At 42.7% G+C, this 19,715-nt stretch overlaps 1 protein-coding gene across 1 annotated transcript in view; it reads right to left on the reverse strand.

Annotated features, from left to right (window-relative positions):
* The window catches only part of LOC128689813 (chondroitin sulfate proteoglycan 4), a 375,987-nt gene that overhangs the window by 144,231 nt on the left and 212,041 nt on the right, over positions 1-19,715 (reverse strand). The window contains exons 4-7 of the mRNA XM_053778303.2: positions 7,569-7,692; positions 3,343-3,593; positions 2,872-2,955; positions 1,074-1,289 (exon numbers count right to left, since the gene is read on the reverse strand). Of these exons, the coding sequence (XP_053634278.1) occupies positions 1,074-1,289; positions 2,872-2,955; positions 3,343-3,593; positions 7,569-7,692 (675 nt within the window). The remainder of the gene's footprint in view (positions 1-1,073; positions 1,290-2,871; positions 2,956-3,342; positions 3,594-7,568; positions 7,693-19,715) is intronic.

Genomic DNA, 19,715 nt, shown 5'->3' on the forward strand with positions numbered 1-19,715 from the left:
TCCATCCACCCCTTCCTCCCTCTCTCCGTCTCTCTCTCTCTCTCTCTCTCTCTCTCTCTCTCCTTAGCTTACATTTTCTCTTTACTTTTCTCAACGCGTGTCATGAGAACATATTCAGTTCCACTGAGCTCATGCTTTCCAGACATCAGCTTAAATTTCTTCCTCATACTGCCTTAACAACAGATTTCACTAAGATCATAATTTATTTGGTTCCATTTAGTGCAATGTTTGTTGCAATTGTTGACAGTTTATAGGTTTGAACTCCATTTAGGTTGAGGTGCAAATCTGCTCTGTTTAATACAGTTATGACCTATACAAGATTATCAATGTAAGTGAATATTAATACCTTCGAAGAGTTTCGAGAATTTATCTATTCTCTTAAAGTCAGTTGTATTTTCTAGTCTTGTAGGCTCCAATATTTTCTTACTCACTGCTAATTTATCGGCCATTAATATTTTTTGTGTGTGTAACTTTTGGTTCGAACTGCCTCCTGGTAATTAATGTATTAAATCAGCTATTAGACACAGTCTTATACTTTTGGTTTCTTAGACTGAAAGCAGCGAACAACAGGATGTCTGGAGTCTGGGGTCTTATTTGAAACATTTTCAAAGTATCGTTGTTTTATTATAGATGTATTTGTGTACTTATAGATAATCTTCAAAGTAGTGACAAACGTTGTCATTGTATTTATAACAGATGAATTATAAATAGGCATTATGAACGTATTATAATTTGGTCAGTTACTTTCTAAATATTTGGTAGAAGACATAATCATCCCTATAAACAAACATTTACGTTTACAATAAATTATAATTGCAAATATTTTGATAATCCAGCCTACTTAGGTTGAATTAGCATGGTAATACCGTGAAGTTCTTCAGTTGATCGGCTCATCCTACGGAAGACACAACTTTTAGGTTATTGGGTCAGGTTATTCTGTGTTATACTTAGAGAAAACAGTCGTGGTGAGACGTTCCCCAGGTAATTATCTCAATCTGTGCATACGTTACTCTTTCCCTAACTCTCCTACTTTCAGTAACTAAGAAGGAATCACAGCAGTACACACCACTAACCTCTTATCGCCATTCCTGACACCCTGGCTGACAGCACGGGCTTGCTTATTGACCTCCACTCCCCCGACGAAGAGGTAACCAGAGAGGTCAAAAAACTTATTCTCGCCAACATGAGTTGGTTGGTCTTCTATGTGGTCGTCGACGCTAAGCTCCATGTACGAAGGCTGGAAGTGAGCTTCTAACTTGTGCCACACTCCGTCGCTGATGTAGATAGAACTGGGGGAGAGATTGTGCAGTGTTAGGAGGAATGACTTCGAGAAGGAGGGGAGAGGGGTTGGTGGGAGGGAGGGAGGGAAAAAGAGTGAGAGAGAGAGAGAGAGAGAGAGAGAGAGAGAGAGAGAGAGAGAGAGAGAGAGAGCAACACAGACAATAATGTTCAGTGTGTTTGTCCGGGTTTTTTTAAGAACAGTACTAAATGTTTCAAGAGAGGAAAATATCTCTGTGAACTTTAACACTAAAATCATTATACCTACATATATCTGTACTTACATGTCACACTAAACATAATACCAGGGGTCCACAGTGACCAATATTGTAAACGTATATTGTGAAGGCAAATTATCCGCAAGAGTAACACTGCCTCTCTAGAGGCAGTGTTACCTGAGAGAGGCAGTGTTACCTGAGAGAGGCAGTGTTACCTGAGAGAGGCAGTGTTACCTGAGAGAGGTGGTGTTATATGAGTAGTGGTGTTACCTGAGAAAGGTTGTGTTACGTGAGAGAGGAGGTGTTACGTGAGTGGTGGTGTTAGGTGTGAGAGAGGTGGTGTTACCTGAGAGAGGCAGTGTTACCTGAGAGAGGCAGTGTTACCTGAGAGAGGTGGTGTTACATGAGTAGTGGTGTTACCTGAGAGAGGCAGTGTTACCTGAGAGAGGTGGTGTTACGTGAGAGAGAGGTGGTGTTACGTGAGTGGTGGTGTTACTTGAGAGAGACAGTGTTACCTGAGATACGCAGTGTTACCTGAGAGAAGTGGTGTTACGCGAGTGGTGGTGTTACGTGAGAGAGAGAGAGACAAAGAGAGAGGAGGAGGAGGAGGAGGAGGTGTTATGCGTGTGTGTGTGAGTGTGTGACAGAGAGAGAAAGAGAGAGACAGAGAGACAAAGAGACAGAGAGAGAGAGAGAGAGAGAGAGAGAGAGAGAGAGAGAGAGAGAGAGAGAGAGAGAGAGAGAGACCAGCTAGCAGCACCTATAACTCGCATCTTTCAGCACTGCCTAGTACAGTGTAAATGGCCCTCTCTATGGAAAGAGGCAAATGTAGTCCCTGTTCACAAAAAGAAGAGCAGAGCAGAAATCAGCAACTACAGACCAGTGTAACTCCTGTCAATCAATGGTAAGATCCTTGAGACAATAATCTCATGACAAATGACAGAGTTTTCTTGACTATCACTCACTACTTTGTGATCGTCAATATGGCTTCAGGAAAGGTTACTCTGCTACTGACGGCCAGCAGGCCGTCAGTAGTAACAGCTTGGTTGGCCAAGCAAGCCTGGCCCAGAGCCCGGTTCCTAGAATAGGTAAACTTTCGAAACCCATCATAGATACATCAAATGTAAGGAAAAATTAGAATAAAACTTTAAACTGTTTAGAATTCCTCTCAAATGCTCAACATATAAGTATAAACAAGGTCATATAAACATATATATATATATATATATATATATATATATATATATATATATATATATATATATATATATATATATATATATATATATATATGTACATTTTACCATGACAATTAGCCCCATTTAGCAGTGGAAAAGACACACAAACTACAAAAACAGATGCATATATGATGTACCTATTTAGACCGACAGCTCCGTTGCCTTTGTCGAGGATAAGTCTGAGGTGGCCGTCGTAGATCTCCAGAGCGATAAAGTCTGACCTGTAGGTGAAGAACGAGAGTAATCACGGAGTGCAAAACTTGGTTTAAAACTTAGCTTGTACCTTTACAATACGTGGCATGTAGCTTGTATCATTACAGTACCCAGCTAGCACCATTGCAGTACCCAGCTAGCACCATTACAGTACCTAGCTTGTTCCATGATTGCAAAGTATATAGTTTATTCCGTTACAATAAATAGCTTATACAGTCACGGTATATAGCTTGTACCCTTAATCTCCTCCGTTTAAAACAACATTACATCATTAAACTTCCTTGAAATGATCGTGTTAAGGCAGATATGAAGAATATCTTACGTAAACAAAAACGATTCTTGGTACTTCAGCATGTCAGTACCTGGATGGCAACTACGTTCAACAAGTCAGTTACCTGGATGGTGGGCCAGTGTTGTATAGCAGGAGTGCGTGCTGTGACTGCGTCTTGATCTCAGTCTTAATAGACCCTCCCGTTCTAGGGTATGAGTCCTGGAAGGCCACGTAGGCACCGGGTCTGATGAAACTGATGGCCACGTCTGGGGTGGCCTCGAACTCGCTCGAGCACTCCCACTCGACGCCATATACAACAGACGACTTGGGATCCTCCTGCGCCTCCCGCAGAATATCTAGACCATTGTACATTACCTGCAGGAAAAGAGAAACAAGTGATAAGTGTGGCAAATTCAAGTATGAAAGTCGGTAAATATTTCTGTAACATTTCCTTTATCAGTTTTAGCTTGCTAATTAGGAAGCATTAATCATTTCAAATGTAATTTAAAAGATAAAATTTAAGGAATGAGTTCAAACTAAGGTATTAGAACATATGAATGAACCTTGTGGAGGACAGAGGCAAGTGTTTTAAACAAAGGAAAAGTTGTAAACATGAGGCACGAGGTATCGGGATGCTAGTGCTAACAACCCTCATTGAGCTCCCAAGGCTTGTAGAGAAGCTAGTACTACTGAAGTTGGTGGTAGCAATGGTACAGGTCGCGACGCTATCAGTGTTGGGTTTGGCTCTGGAACACATCCAGAAAATGCACCAGCTAGCAACTCAGAGCACCATAACCACAACCAACGGCAACCTGAAATGTGCCAATCCAATTCTTGGGGCATCTGCAAGTAGGACTCTGCTGTGACTAACACAAACGGAACTTACACATACAATCATCCCAAGAAATGTTGAAATCTTTAAATAAATTCAAGACACATGTCACTCCAGATCTTGCAAGCTCTATCACCCGAAGATGTGCCGTATAGGTACAATGCTATGATTCAAGCTGTTCTACCTTCCACAAGAAGGGTACACCCCATTCAAACCCAGATAAATGCCAGCTCGAACATGCAAATCATAATCATACGACCAACAGGAATTGCTTAGTGCCAAGATGTGGGAAAGAATTTTTTAAAATCTATCACTGCTTAGGAGGCAGTAGCTGGCTCATCAGAGGCAGTAGCTGGCTCATCAGAGGCAGTAGCTGGCTCATCAGAGGCAGTAGCTGGCTCATCAGAGGCAGTAGCTGGCTCATCAGAGGCAGTAGCTGGCTCATTAGAGGCAGTAGCTGGCTCATTAGAGGCAGTAGCTGGCTCATCAGAGGCAGTAGTTGGCTCATCAGAGTCACAGATACTAAGTCAATCAGCAAGCCCTTAGCACAGAGACTAGCATTGTATCATTTTTGGTGTTTACAAATAACTAAGGTCTCAACCCAAGAAAAAACAATAAAATACCGTTTATCATATGCAATGTTTGCAACTTTCAAAGGCTTCCACAAAAGACTTTCCAGAGTGAAATACGGTTACAGCCTAACTGGACGCGACTGGAAAAGCAGACAAGATGGTGAGGGAGGGATGGCACTCAAAGTATGTTCCAGGCACATACCTTTATTACAAAGGAGGAAATGCAAGCTTGAGAGAAGAGCTTCTGCGGTAGAAGACAACGAATCAGGCCCTGATCCAACGGGAGGCTTTGTCTGGGACCGGGAGGACTTGTCTGGGAGTGGAAGGCCTGGTCTAGGACCGGGCCTTAATGATGACGTCCTCCGAAAACATCATTCAGAGATTGCTCAGGCAAATCTGGATAATGTTGAATATGACTGCAGAAAATAGGAACCTTCATCCACACAAGAGACTCGTTAAATCTGATGATGATGCTGGAGTTCTGTTCGTCATGAGTCTGGAAAATGTTTTCTTACTTTTTTTTCAGAAAAAATCGTTCAAACAGTAAGCATCCTCTGGCTTGCTGGTGCTGACTATCATCAGTGATATGCAACTGCTGGCTTACCAGCACTCTTGCTCTGATTGTTCAACCCCAAATCACAGTAATGCAGATTTCTGAAGAACACTGAACAAATCGGCAACTTGCAAATACTTGCAGCTGCCCTGTTCGTAGAGCAAAAACCTTGTCCATGCAACCAATCACTGCCGTGCAACCAAGCAGTTATTCAATTGTCCCGTTGAAAACAAACTTTCTTCTGCCTGAACAATGCATCAGCAAACACAAATTAAAATAAACCCCATGTTTCGTTAGGAAAATTAAAGCAGTCACTCGGTGCAGCTGAGTATGACCTCTCCTACTCCCGGGTTGATCCTGGGATTCACGGGGAACATCTTTCAACCTCGAAGTCTCTCCTATGAATAGACCGCCTTGGGCTCTGGTGCTTCCTCAGATGATCGATGTGCAACATTATTAACAAAGCTTATTGTATCTCACTCTGACCACAAATGTAGGATTTTACACTATCACTTCTATCACTGTTACTGATTCTGTCAAGACTATTACTACTATTCTCTACTAATACTTCTACCACTTGTTTTACAATTAACATTACTGCTGCTGCTTCCTTGTCACTGCTACTACCACCACTGCTACTACCACCACTGCTACTACCACCACTGCTACTACCACTACTGCTTCTACCACCACTGCTACTACCACCACTGCTACTGCCACTACTGCTACTGCCACCACTGCTACTACCACCACTGCTACCACCACCACTGCTACTACCACCACTGCTACTACCACCACTGCTACTACCACCACTGCTACTACCACCACTGCTACTACCGCCACTGCTACTACCACTACTGCTTCTACCGCCACTGCTATTACCACTACTGCTACTACCACCACTTCTACTACCACCACTTCTATTTCCACCACTGCTACTACCACCACTGCTACTACCACCACTGCTACTACCACCACTGCTACTACCACCACTGCTACTACCGCCACTGCTACTACCACCACTGCTACTACCACCACTGCTACTACCACCACTGCTACTACCACCACTGCTACTACCACCACTGCTACTACCACCACTGCTACTACCACCACTGCTACTACCACCACTGCTACTACCACCACTGCTACTACCACCACTGCTACTACCACCACTGCTACTACCACCACTGCTACTACCACCACTGCTACTACCACCACTGCTACTACCACCACTGCTACTACCACCACTGCTACTACCACCACTGCTACTACCACCACTGCTACTACCACCACTGCTACTACCACCACTGCTACTACCACCACTGCTACTACCACCACTGCTACTACCACCACTGCTACTACCGCCACTGCTACTACCACCACTGCTACTACCACCACTGCTACTACCACCACTGCTACTACCACCACTGCTACTACCACCACTGCTACTACCACCACTGCTACTACCACCACTGCTACTACCACCACTGCTACTACCACCACTGCTACTACCACCACTGCTACTACCGCCACTGCTACTACCACCACTGCTACTACCACCACTGCTACTACCACCACTGCTACTACCACCACTGCTACGTTCCCAAATACTGTGGGATTTGTCTATAAAAATGTGAATCTGTGGTCACAGTGGTGTCATGTTAACCTCCTTATGGAGTACAGAAATATACCTAGTTGGATAAATCCTATTACAGGTAGCTGGACCAGTGGTTAACACACTGGTCTCTGAGTTTTAGGATTCACCTACTGTGGGTTTGATCACCCACCCGTTCTGTGGTTTATGCAAGGAAAATCGTACCCAGGAATTGCAAAGCAATTGAATACGGAACTGATGCAAATGGCAAGATGCTCAACATAAGATGCTATTTAATCCTGTTTTAAGGTTTCAATCCGAACTAGTGACCAGGACTTTTTGTAGCTGTTTAGCAATGTATTATAATGAAGTGGAAAATAAGCAAAGGAAACTTGATTAAGCTTCATTTAGATAAAACGTATTAATTTAAACTCTTGTTAAACCAAATATTAAACTTTATTTCATAATATAAAATATTACTAGTACAGTGGACCCCCGGTTAACGATATTTTTTTCATTCCAGAAGTATGTTCAGGTGCCAGTACTGACCGAATTTGTTCCCATAAGGAATATTGTGAAGTAGATTAGTCCATTTCAGACCCCCAAACATACACGTACAAACGCACTTACATAAATACACTTACATAATTGGTCGCATTGGGAGGTGATCGTTATGCGGGGGTCCACTGTATATTGCTTTAAACACTTGATAAATCATTAGGTACTCACCTAATAACCTTTGCAAAGTATTAAACAAAAAGTATTGTTTTAAGAGTACGAAGAGGGTAATGCTGCTGACCTGATCCATGCAGCCGCGGAAGTCATCAAGAAGACCCAGGAAAACTTCCGTGAAATCTCCCATCCCGCCCAAGAAGACACCGTAGTGGATATTTAATTCGTGAAACCTCCCGGGCAGCGTCATTCTGCAAGCAATGAGACCAACACAGATTATTGTGAGCAGGGGAGGAAGGTTAGTGGTGGCAGTGTATGGTGACAGTGGTGGTGGTTGGAAGTGCGCCGCTGCTCTAGTGTGTTGGTGCTGGTGAATGTCGGAGATGAAGGTGTAGGTTAGCGGTGACAGATTGGGAAGAATAGTAGTGTGGTGGTGGTAATAGTGGCGGTATGCAGGTACCAGTCAATGGCTGTTGTGAAGAATGCAGTCACTATACCATGGCTGGAACAACTCACTGAAAACAGGCGTTTAAGATGATGTTTCGGTCCAACCTGGATCATTGTTATATCACAACTGAGCGATAAACAAGGCAGAGGAGGCCAGAAGAAAAGTGTTCTTGCTTCTCTCATCCTTCGTTCCCTCCACATCAGTGACTCTTAAGTTCCTAGCCTGAAATTTCCACTCTTCGCAGCTCGTACTCTCGCCTTGACTCTCCTCCCGATTTCATAAACTATTACCCTCTTGCTAAGCGAACTTTCTTGTTTCTTAAACACACATTCCCTGTGAAATCCTCGGTTCTTTGCTGTCCTTACATTTCCTATATTAAAAATCTTCTCAACTCCCTCTGCCCATTAGATATAAAATTTGCTGTAACTTAGACTAATAAATACCTTTCACACTAATCTTGTTTATACTTGTCACTGATATTTTCGGTGGCTACTCCATTTTCTGTTCTTTCTGTCTCGAGTACTTCGGTGAGACTGGCCGCTCTCTTTCTGACAGATTTAATGAGCTAAAACTATCTACCTTTCTTCTGGCCTTCAAAGACGTCGCCTAAATGAAGAAGATTTTATGCACAGTTTTCTTAACATGGAGACGTCCCATAACTCGGTTGGTAGCGCACTAACCTCACACACATTGAGGTTCGTGGTTCAATCCCAGGTACGGATGGAAGCATTAGAACGTGTTTTCTTAAGACACCTGTTGTCCCTGTTCACCTACCAGCAAGTAGGTATCTGGGTGTTAGCCGACTGGTGTGGGTAGCATCCTGGAGACAAAATTAGCTTAAATTGCCCGAAATGCACTGCATAACAAGGGGCTTTCTACATAACATGTCACTAATGTCAGCTATGTCTGTGTAAGTTGTATCATATACCTGTATAAATAAAGATTATTATTATTACTTGTTCAGGCTTTGTTTTTGTAGCAGCCTCCCTTCCCATTACGTAGTCAAAAGCTCAAAATTTTCAGAAAATCTTTGACTTGACCTAATTTTTGCTGTCCCTCCTTCCTTGCCATTAGTATTCGGTATTTTCTTTACTTATTCTGCCTTTTGCCTTGATGGGGAGTTTTGTCCTAAATACGTGGGCCAGTTGCCCTCCTACCATGCTCCTCTGTTTAGTTATTTTCTCCTACCACTTCTTTCAATATTACTAATTATATTACGGCTGTTACTACTCTAATATTACATTTACCACCTGTATTACCATTACTACTGCTATTTCCTTATTACTATTAACACTGTTGCGCTTTTAATACTTTTAATTATACTTATATCCTGTTACTTCTCTTTTCCCATGTCCTCTTTTTAGGCTTTATCTGTTTTTTTCCGCGTTCAGCTGTGATTTGACAATGATCCGTTCGAATGACACAAACGTCATTCGAACGTTCTTCTTCTAAGTGAAGGTTTTTTGGTGAATGACAGTAGTTGTGATGGTAAGTAGGTAGGTTAGAAATTCGAAGAGAATTTTACCTAGACAGATCAAGTGCACTTGGTAATAAAAATAAATATGTGTAACAAATAATAATTAACATACACCAGGTTAAAAGAATTTAAATTGTTAATGTCATACTCCCCTAAAATTTCGTAAAGGCTCCAACATTTGCCCCGGTAATTATAAAAGTCATAAGGACAGCGAGAAGGTTTAAGTCGTGAGCAAGCAGTCGAAAATGTGTTTCACAGTCAGCTGCACACCACAAGCTTAACAGAGGGTGGGAGAAGCACCTGCAAACAGGTGGTTAAGAGTGAGACGTGTGTCTGATCTTCCTCTCATAGACATTAATCTCACAATGACGGTTCCTGTTAAAAGAGGTCCAGAAAACCAATGTTCTGTCGAACCCTGTATAACTTGTTTCAGTTCTAGGTCTCGCTGGGCCTTCCTCTTCTTGAGGACGTATGTGGCAAATTCAATAAGGCAGAAGACTGCTACAGAGCGAGTTTTACATAGCAGTCTTCCCCTCAGCATCTGCCAAATCATTTCCCAGGACACCAACAAGGTCTCAGTGTGATGCACCGATTGCAACAAGGAGTGTTCGTGACAGGTACTGCTACTTCAGCACTCCGTTGGGGCAATTACTCTGTAATTGGTGCACATAATCTAAAACTACTTTCCTACATGTTATCTTAGGGTGGTTCTGGTGGCCTGGTGGTTAACGCTCTCGCTTCACACGGCGAGGGCCTGGGTTCGATTCCCAGCCAGAGTAGAAACATTGGACGTGTTTCTTTCCACCTGTTGTCTATGTTCCCCATCAGTAAAATGGGTACCTGGGTGTTAGTCGACTGGTGTGGGTCGCATCCTGGGACACTGACCTAAGGAGGCCTGGTCACAGACCGGGCCGCGGGGGCGTTGACTCCCGGAACTCTCTCCAGGTAAACTCCAGGTTAGCCAGTCAAAAACACGGTTAGTTTACAATCTAAGATAAGTTGCCCACACTGGTATGGGGTGGTTAACTAGGTGCTATGGCCTTATGACGATTCATTGAGAGGTTTGGCGGCTTAGGAAAAGTTACCTGGCTCCAAGAAGCACCTCAGACTGTCAGGCCTTCTTGTGCCTCTGACTTGCTCACTTCATAATAGTATAGGTGTGCTAAAGTTGTAGAATAGTGTTCTCAGGCTATCTCTAAAACTATTTTCACTATTTGATTTTATTTGTCCATGAACTTTGTATACAGTGTATATAATTTGTACACAAGCTCTGGCGATGGAAAAATTTTTTGAACATGTGTTCTGTGACGTTACCCATTACTACCTTAAGGAAGCGACAGGCCTCCACGGGAACAGACGTCTGAGAGTACACCTCGAGGTCAACCACATAAGTGGGGCTTTGATTCACTCATGAACAACACTGACCATACCAACAATAAAACATGCGAAACTCAAAATAGTGTCCTACGGGGACCCTCCCTCTTACAGGAGTCACTCCCGGGAGTAGCACGAACCCTCACCTTGAGTAACCGTTTAGTCAAAAACTGTAACAGTAAAGTACAACAGTCGGCCTCGCAGTCTCTGGGTACCAAAGATGGATGGAAGAGCTAAGCACGGAAACATTGCCACGCAAGACGAGGTTGTGTGCCATGCTGTGGTGGGTTATCGATCTTTAACATTTTTTTTTTTCAAAAAGTCAACTAATTTAGCAGAAGGGTGAGTGAGGCTGCATTAAGGATACGCGGTAAAGTCCTGACAGATTTTTATTTCATTATTTTTGAGGTTATCTACTGTGATGAATCTTGGATGGTCATGTTACTGCCTCCTGGGAAGCATCGTTAGTTATCTGGAGGAGAATTCAGGAGTCTTGATATCGATCAGAGAGTGTGAGTACTAACCTATATAATAACTTATATGTGGTTGCAGGAGTTGAGTCTCAGCTCCTGGCCCCGTCTCTTCGCCAGTCGCTACTAGGTCCACTCTATCCTGCCTCTTCCACTTCATTCTCCAGTTCGTTCCATTTCTTGACTATTCTAAAGCTGAAGAAATACTTCCTAACATCACTATGATACATCTATGAGAACTTCGTTGATTCCCTGAGGGGAATGGGAGGGTGGCAGTGGAAAAAAGTTAGAGAGGGAGTAAAGGGAAGGGTGTAACATGATACTCTGGCAGACAGGCAACCATGTCTACATTACCAACAGCCTTAATGGTAATGTTAATAGAATCATAAAGCCTTAATAGTCTAATAACCAATCTCTTGCATAAGTACATAAGTTAAAATAGAGCTAAGATGTATATTAAGTAACCTAATATTACCAACACTTCACTACAAGCCTAAACATCGAAAGTACAGTGCCTCAGCTGTGGGTGGGCACGGATACCAGCTCACAGCTTCCTCAGACACTTTACAGAGCATGGGCAGGAAAGAACTTCCTCTGACCAGTTACGATACTATCACACAGAGTCGAGGCACACGTCCCATCGCTCAAACTGTTCCGAGTGTTACATTGTGACTCGCACACGGTATTTCGCGGGATTCCCGAAACACTACTTGACATACTACACTCCGCACGTCAAGACGGTGAGTTCCTGCTAACTGTACAAGTTGAATGCATTCAAATCGATGCATTAATGAGTTACTGCTCAAGTGGATGGTTCTCCCACTGAAATCTTCAGGAGACAGGAAATACATCTACACTCGGGACAAAAACTGACTGGATGAAAATAAGAATTTTATTTAGAAAGCATTGGATGGCAGGTGTTTTTCTAGGATCTAATTACTGATCAGTTACACACACACACACACACACACACACACACACACAGCTCAACATGAGACTTAAAAAAGTATTTACAGTGGAGACAGAAACGTCTCCGGGAGGTGAGAACAGAGTGGTATGCCAACAAGGAATATACCAACAAATGTTGGATGAAATGCACGAAACCGAGTAGGGGGTGTAAAAGGTACTAAGTAGCCTTGATACCTGAAAGGTGGTGGGACCGGTCAACATCTCTCCGTGGGCCCTTAGAGAGGGAACAGAGACGCTGTGTGTGCCACTAACCACAATTTTCAACATATCCACTGTAATAATGTTGGTAGAATTACCGACAATATGGAAAGTAAAAGGGCACAAGTGCAACTAATGTGGCATTTTATTGTGGCAATGTTTCACTCTCCAGGAGCTTTGTCAAGCTTGACAAAGCTCCTGGAGAGCAAAACGTTGCCACAATAAAATGTCACATTAATTGCACTTGTGTCCTTTTACTTTACAACATATCCACTGAAAATGGGAAACTACCTGAGGTATGGAATATGGCAAATGTAGTCTCCATTTTTAAGAAAGAAGACAGAAATGAGGTACTAAACTAAAGACTAGTGTCACTGACGTGTATGGTACGTAAAGTCATTGAGAAGATTATCAGGAGGAGAGTGGTGGAGCTTCTCTAACGTAAAAAGCTTATAAAAGACAATCAGCACGGATTCATGGAAGGCAAATCCTGTGTCGCAAATCTACTGGAGTTCTATGACAATGTAACGGAAGAAATGCATGAGAGGGGTGGGTAGACTGCATTTTCTTGGACTGCAAGAAGGCCTTCGACACAGTTCCTCACAAAAGATTAGTACAAAAGCTTGACAATCAGGCACGTATAACAGGAAGGGCACTTCAATGGATCAGGGAATACCTGACAGGAAGGCAACAACGAGTCAAGGTACGTGACGAGGTATCACAGTGGGCACCTGTGACGATCGGGGTCCCACAGGGGTCAGTTCTATGACCAGCGCTATTTTTATATGTGAATGACATGACGAGAGGGATAGACTCATAAGTGTCCCTTTTTTTTTGAGCTCTAACATCTAATCTTCCGTCCCAGGTTCCTCCCTCCCGGGTTCATCCACCAGACCCCTGGTTCTCCGCCCTCTTGGGTGTGTGTGTGTGGGGTGGGTGGGGGGAAGAGGCTAGGAATGAGTGGGAAAAGAGAAGTGAGGGGAAGGCTAAGAATGTGTGTGTGTGTACTCGCCTAGTTGTACTCACCTAGTTGAGGTTGCAGGGGTCGAGTCCAAGCTCCTGGCCCCGCCTCTTCACTGGTCGCTACTAGGTCACTCTCCCTGAACCGTGAGCTTTATCATACCTCTGCTTAAAGCTATGTATGGATCCTGCCTCCACTACAACGCTTCCCAAACTATTCCACTTCCTGACTACTCTGTGGCTGAAGAAATACTTCCTAACATCCCTGTGATTCATCTGTCTTCAACTTCCAACTGTGTCCCCTTGTTACTGTGTCCCATCTCTGGGTGAGTGTGTGTGTGTGTGTGTATATATATATATATATATATATATTTTTTTTTTATTATTATCACACCGGCCGATTCCCACCAAGGCAGGGTGGCCCGAAAAAAAAAAAACTTTCACCATCATTCACTCCATCACTGTCTTGCCAGAAGGGTGCTTTACACTACAGTTTTTAAACTGCAACATTAACACCCCTCCTTCAGAGTGCAGGCACTGTACTTCCCATCTCCAGAACTCAAGTCCGGCCTGCCGGTTTCCCTGAATCCCTTCATAAATGTTACTTTGCTCACACTCCAACAGCACGTCAAGTATTAAAAACCATTTGTCTCCATTCACTCCTATCAAACACGCTCACGCATGCCTGCTGGAAGTCCAAGCCCCTCGCACACAAAACCTCCTTTACCCCCTCCCTCCAACCCTTCCTAGGCCGACCCCTACCCCGCCGTCCTTCCACTACAGACTGATACACTCTTGAAGTCATTCTGTTTCGCTCCATTCTCTCTACATGTCCGAACCACCTCAACAACCCTTCCTCAGCCCTCTGGACAACAGTTTTGGTAATCCCGCACCTCCTCCTAACTTCCAAACTACTAATTCTCTGCATTATATTCACACCACACATTGCCCTCAGACATGACATCTCCACTGCCTCCAGCCTTCTCCTCGCTGCAACATTCATCACCCACGCTTCACACCCATATAAGAGCGTTGGTAAAACTATACTCTCATACATTCCCCTCTTTGCCTCCAAGGACAAAGTTCTTTGTCTCCACAGACTCCTAAGTGCACCACTCACTCTTTTTCCCTCATCAATTCTATGATTCACCTCATCTTTCATAGACCCATCCGCTGACACGTCCACTCCCAAATATCTGAATACGTTCACCTCCTCCATACTCTCTCCCTCCAATCTGATATTCAATCTTTCATCACCTAATCTTTTTGTTATCCTCATAACCTTACTCTTTCCTGTATTCACCTTTAATTTTCTTCTTTTGCACACCCTACCAAATTCATCCACCAATCTCTGCAACTTCTCTTCAGAATCTCCCAAGAGCACAGTGTCATCAGCAAAGAGCAGCTGTGACAACTCCCACTTTGTGTGTGATTCTTTATCTTTTAACTCCACGCCTCTTGCCAAGACCCTCGCATTTACTTCTCTTACAACCCCATCTATAAATATATTAAACAACCACGGTGACATCACACATCCTTGTCTAAGGCCTACTTTTACTGGGAAAAAATTTCCCTCTTTCCTACATACTCTAACTTGAGCCTCACTATCCTCGTAAAAACTCTTCACTGCTTTCAGTAACCTACCTCCTACACCATACACTTGCAACATCTGCCACATTGCCCCCCTATCCACCCTGTCATACGCCTTTTCCAAATCCATAAATGCCACAAAGACCTCTTTAGCCTTATCTAAATACTGTTCACTTATATGTTTCACTGTAAACACCTGGTCCACACACCCCCTACCTTTCCTAAAGCCTCCTTGTTCATCTGCTATCCTATTCTCCGTCTTACTCTTAATTCTTTCAATTATAACTCTACCATACACTTTACCAGGTACACTCAACAGACTTATCCCCCTATAGTTTTTGCACTCTCTTTTATCCCCTTTGCCTTTATACAAAGGAACTATGCATGCTCTCTGCCAATCCCTAGGTACCTTACCCTCTTCCATACATTTATTAAATAATTGCACCAACCACTCCAAAACTATATCCCCACCTGCTTTTAACATTTCTATCTTTATCCCATCAATCCCGGCTGCCTTACCCCCTTTCATTTTACCTACTGCCTCACGAACTTCCCCCACACTCACAACTGGCTCTTCCTCACTCCTACAAGATGTTATTCCTCCTTGCCCTATACACGAAATCACAGCTTCCCTATCTTCATCAACATTTAACAATTCCTCAAAATATTCCTTCCATCTTCCCAATACCTCTAACTCTCCATTTAATAACTCTCCTCTCCTATTTTTAACTGACAAATCAATTTGTTCTCTAGGCTTTCTTAACTTGTTAATCTCACTCCAAAACTTTTTCTTATTTTCAACAAAATTTGTTGATAACATCTCACCCACTCTCTCATATATATATATATATATATATATATATATATATATATATATATATATATATATATATATATATATATATATACATATATATATATATATATATATATATATATATATATATATATATATATATATATATATATATATATATATATATATATATATTTATCTGATGAAGTCATTTCCTTGTTGAGACTTCACTCTCTGTTGCGCCCTCGACATTTGCCACGCCTTTCAACGTCGATCTGATAATCTTTGCTTGCAGGAAGCTAGCTGTTTACCCGGGCTTTTGTCATTGCTAGTTGAAAAGTGAGGCAAGGCTTTGCTTGAAGGCAATTTGAACTTCTGGGAAGATCCAGGGGTTGGGTGCACTAGAGCCGGTGGTAAATCCTAACGGCGCATAGTGAGTGAGCACTTCCCCCTCTGGTGCCAGAAGTAATAATTCAAACCCTGCAAACACAGACTGTCGAGTACAAACAGACCTCCCCCATAGTCAGTGACAGGAAGAATTTATGGTGATTCAAACAGAAGCAAAAGATTCACGATTCCATAATTAAACTTTCCCGTAATAAATTATTATATCATTATACATCATCACTATTTCATTTAGATAAACTAAATATATCATTAGTGCTGTACCAGCTTTTCCATCATGGTAGTAACATAATAGGAACAAATCCTAGCTAAGTTTCCTTTTTCTCTTCCAACACAAAAGGCGGAGTACATGTATAGTGTTGACATTTATCAGCCTAAGTTGTGAGACATCGGTAGGGCAGTGAGGGCATCGTCAAATACCTACTCCAGTAACGTATGTAAAAAGACACTTATAAACAGTTCAAAATATTTAATATGGAAATCTCGTCACGAGTGAATTCACTGTAAATTCAAAAATAACTATACACAAAATAACTATATACACAAATAACCCGCACGTAGTTGAATGAAATTCTATGACGACTTTTCCGTTCGAATTAGACCGGTAACTAGTTACACGTACGGCATCAAGGAACGAGTGGTTTTAAATTATTAACAAGAAAATGACTGGCAGGGAATCGAACCCCCAATCCTTTAGCACTCCTCGTGAAAAGCTCGCTGAAATTCCGAGACGCCTTAGTTCACTTGGCCATCAATGCTTCAAACATCAGGTGCCCATTGGACATGTCACCCCTGATACGAGTACATAAGTGGCCATGAAAGCTACAGGACTAATTTCATTCTCCTCCCATTTAGAATACCAGTCTTCACTAGCAGTACACATATTAATCATGCTTTGCAGACGATACTAGAATCTGCATGAGAATGTCATTCATTGAGGACACGGTATCTCTCCAAGCAGATATAAACCAGGTTTTTCAGTGGGCAACGGAAAACAATATGATGTTCAATGTGGACAAATTTTAACTTCTCCGTTATGAAAAACTGGAGGTAATAATAGCTTAAGTGAGTATACTACAAACTCTAATCACACAGTGGAGCGGTAAAGTAGTGTGAAGGACCTGGGAGTGTTAAATTAGAGGATCTCACCTGCAAGGATCACAACAATATCACTATCACATCTGCGAGGAAAATGATAGGATGGATAATGAGAGCCTTCAAACGAAGGTATGCAGAGCCATTGACGATCCTTTTCAAATCACTGGATCTCTCTAGGCTGGAATACTGATGCACACTGACACCTTCAATCAAGGCAGGTAAAAAGCAGATCTAGAGAATGTACAGAGAACTTTTACTGCACATATAAGCTTCATCAAAAAATCTTAATTACTGGAAACGCTTGGAGTCTCTTGGCCTGTACTAAATGGAGAGCAGGCGAGAGAGATACATCATAATCTATACCAGGGAAATCTTAGAGGGATTGCTTCCAAATCTGCACACAGAAATCACTCACTACGAAAGCAAAAGACCGTGTAGACGGGGCAACATGCCCCCAATGAAATGTAGGGGCGCCATTAGTACACAAAGAGGAAATACAATAAGTGGCCGGGGCCCAGGACTGCTCAACAGCCTCCCATCAGGCATAAGGGGAATTACCTGGCTACATTCAGAAGGACCTGGAGAGATACCTGAAGTCAGTACCCGACCAGCCGAGTTGTGGTTCGTATTTTGGACTACGTGCGGCTAGCAGAACATCCTGGTTGATCACTGATACAGCGGGCGACCTCGTCAAGGACTGGCCCGCGGGGGCGATGACCCCCGGAACATCCTCCAGGTAGGATCCCTATCATCAATATAATCAGCGATCCTTGTCTGTCATTCATAAGATCAAGGATACCTGCCATCTATATAATCAAGGATACGTGTCATCCATTAAATTATAGATTCTTGCCTGTCATCCATATAATCAAGGCTTCCTGTCATCCATATAATCAAGGCTTCCTGTCATCCATAAAATCAAGGCTTCCTGTCATCCATATATAAGCAAGGCTTCCTGTCATCCATATAATCAAGGCTTCCTGTCATCCATATAATCAAGGCTTCCTGTCATCCATATAATCAAGGCTTTCTGTCATCCATATAATCAAGGCTTCCTGTCATCCATATAATCAAGGCTTCCCTTCATCCATGTAATCAAGGCTTCCTGTCATCCATATAATGAAGGTTCCCTAACATCTAATGAGTTTCAAGAGTCTTATTACTTCCGGAGCCCGGCTATGGGCCAGGATCGCCTGGTGACTATCCAGATCAACCAGGTTAATGCTGCTGCTGGCCAGCAGCCCCTGTCATTCATTTAATCAAGGAGCCCTGTCTGTCATCCATTTAATCAAGGATTCCTCTCTGTCATCCATGTAATGAAGGATCCCTGTCTGTCATCCATTTAATGAAGGATCCCTGTATGTCATCCATGTAATGAAGGATCCCTCTCTGTCATCCATGTAATGAAGGATCCCTCTCTGTCATCCATGTAATGAAGGATCCCTGTCTGTCATCCATTTAATCAAGGATCCCTGTCTGTCATCAATTTAATGAAGGATTCCTGTCTGTCATTCAAGTAATCAAGGATCCCTGTCTGTCATCCATTTAATCAAGGATCCCTGTATGTCATCCATTTAATCAAGGATACCTGTCTGTCATTCAAGTAATGAAGGATCCCTGTCTGTCATCCATGTAATGAAGGATCCCTGTCTGTCATCCATTTAATCAAGGAACCCTGTATGTCATCCATTTAATCAAGGATACCTGTCTGTCATTCAAGTAATGAAGGATCCCTGTCTGTCATCCATTTAATGAAGGATTCCCCTCTGTCATCTATTACAACCCAAAGACCTGTTATCCTGGGTGTAAAGGGAGCAAAATAAACACAGCAGAAAAACTTTTGACTTATATTATCCTTCACCAATTTAGAACAGAAGTATGTACACTATATACACTATGTACAACAATAGGTATTAGTGCACTCCACGGTAAGCAAGGCAGGATAGAAGCCACTAGAGAGCAGATCGTGCTTCAACCAGCTCTAGAATGGGAATGACAAGGGCAGATGGGCGAGTGGTACCCACATCACCTCTGCGATTGCCAAAACCATCTTCTCATTGGCTGGAACCTGGGTACTGGTTGAACGACGGGGCCCCATCGTCAACCCTTAGTTCCCTGAAAATGAGGGCGTGTACATCCATTTAATCAAGGATCCGTGTCTGTCATCCATTTAATCAAGGATCCCTATCTGTCATCCATTTAATCAAGGATCCCTGTCTGTCATCCATTTAATCAAGGATTCCTGTCTGTCATCCATTTAATCAAGGATCCCTGTCTGTCATACATGTAACGAAGGATCCCTGTCTGTCATCCATTTAATCAAGGATCCCTGTCTGTCATCCATGTAATGAAGGATCCCTGTATGTCATCCATGTAATGAAGGATCCCTGTCTGTCATCCCTGTCTGTCATCCATGTAATGAAGGATCAATGTCTGTCATCCATGTAATGAAGGATCCCTGTCTGTCATCCATATAATCGGATGAAATG

Source organism: Cherax quadricarinatus, chromosome 22 (genome assembly GCF_038502225.1).
Source record: "Cherax quadricarinatus isolate ZL_2023a chromosome 22, ASM3850222v1, whole genome shotgun sequence".
Classification (NCBI taxonomy): Eukaryota; Metazoa; Arthropoda; class Malacostraca; order Decapoda; family Parastacidae; genus Cherax; species Cherax quadricarinatus.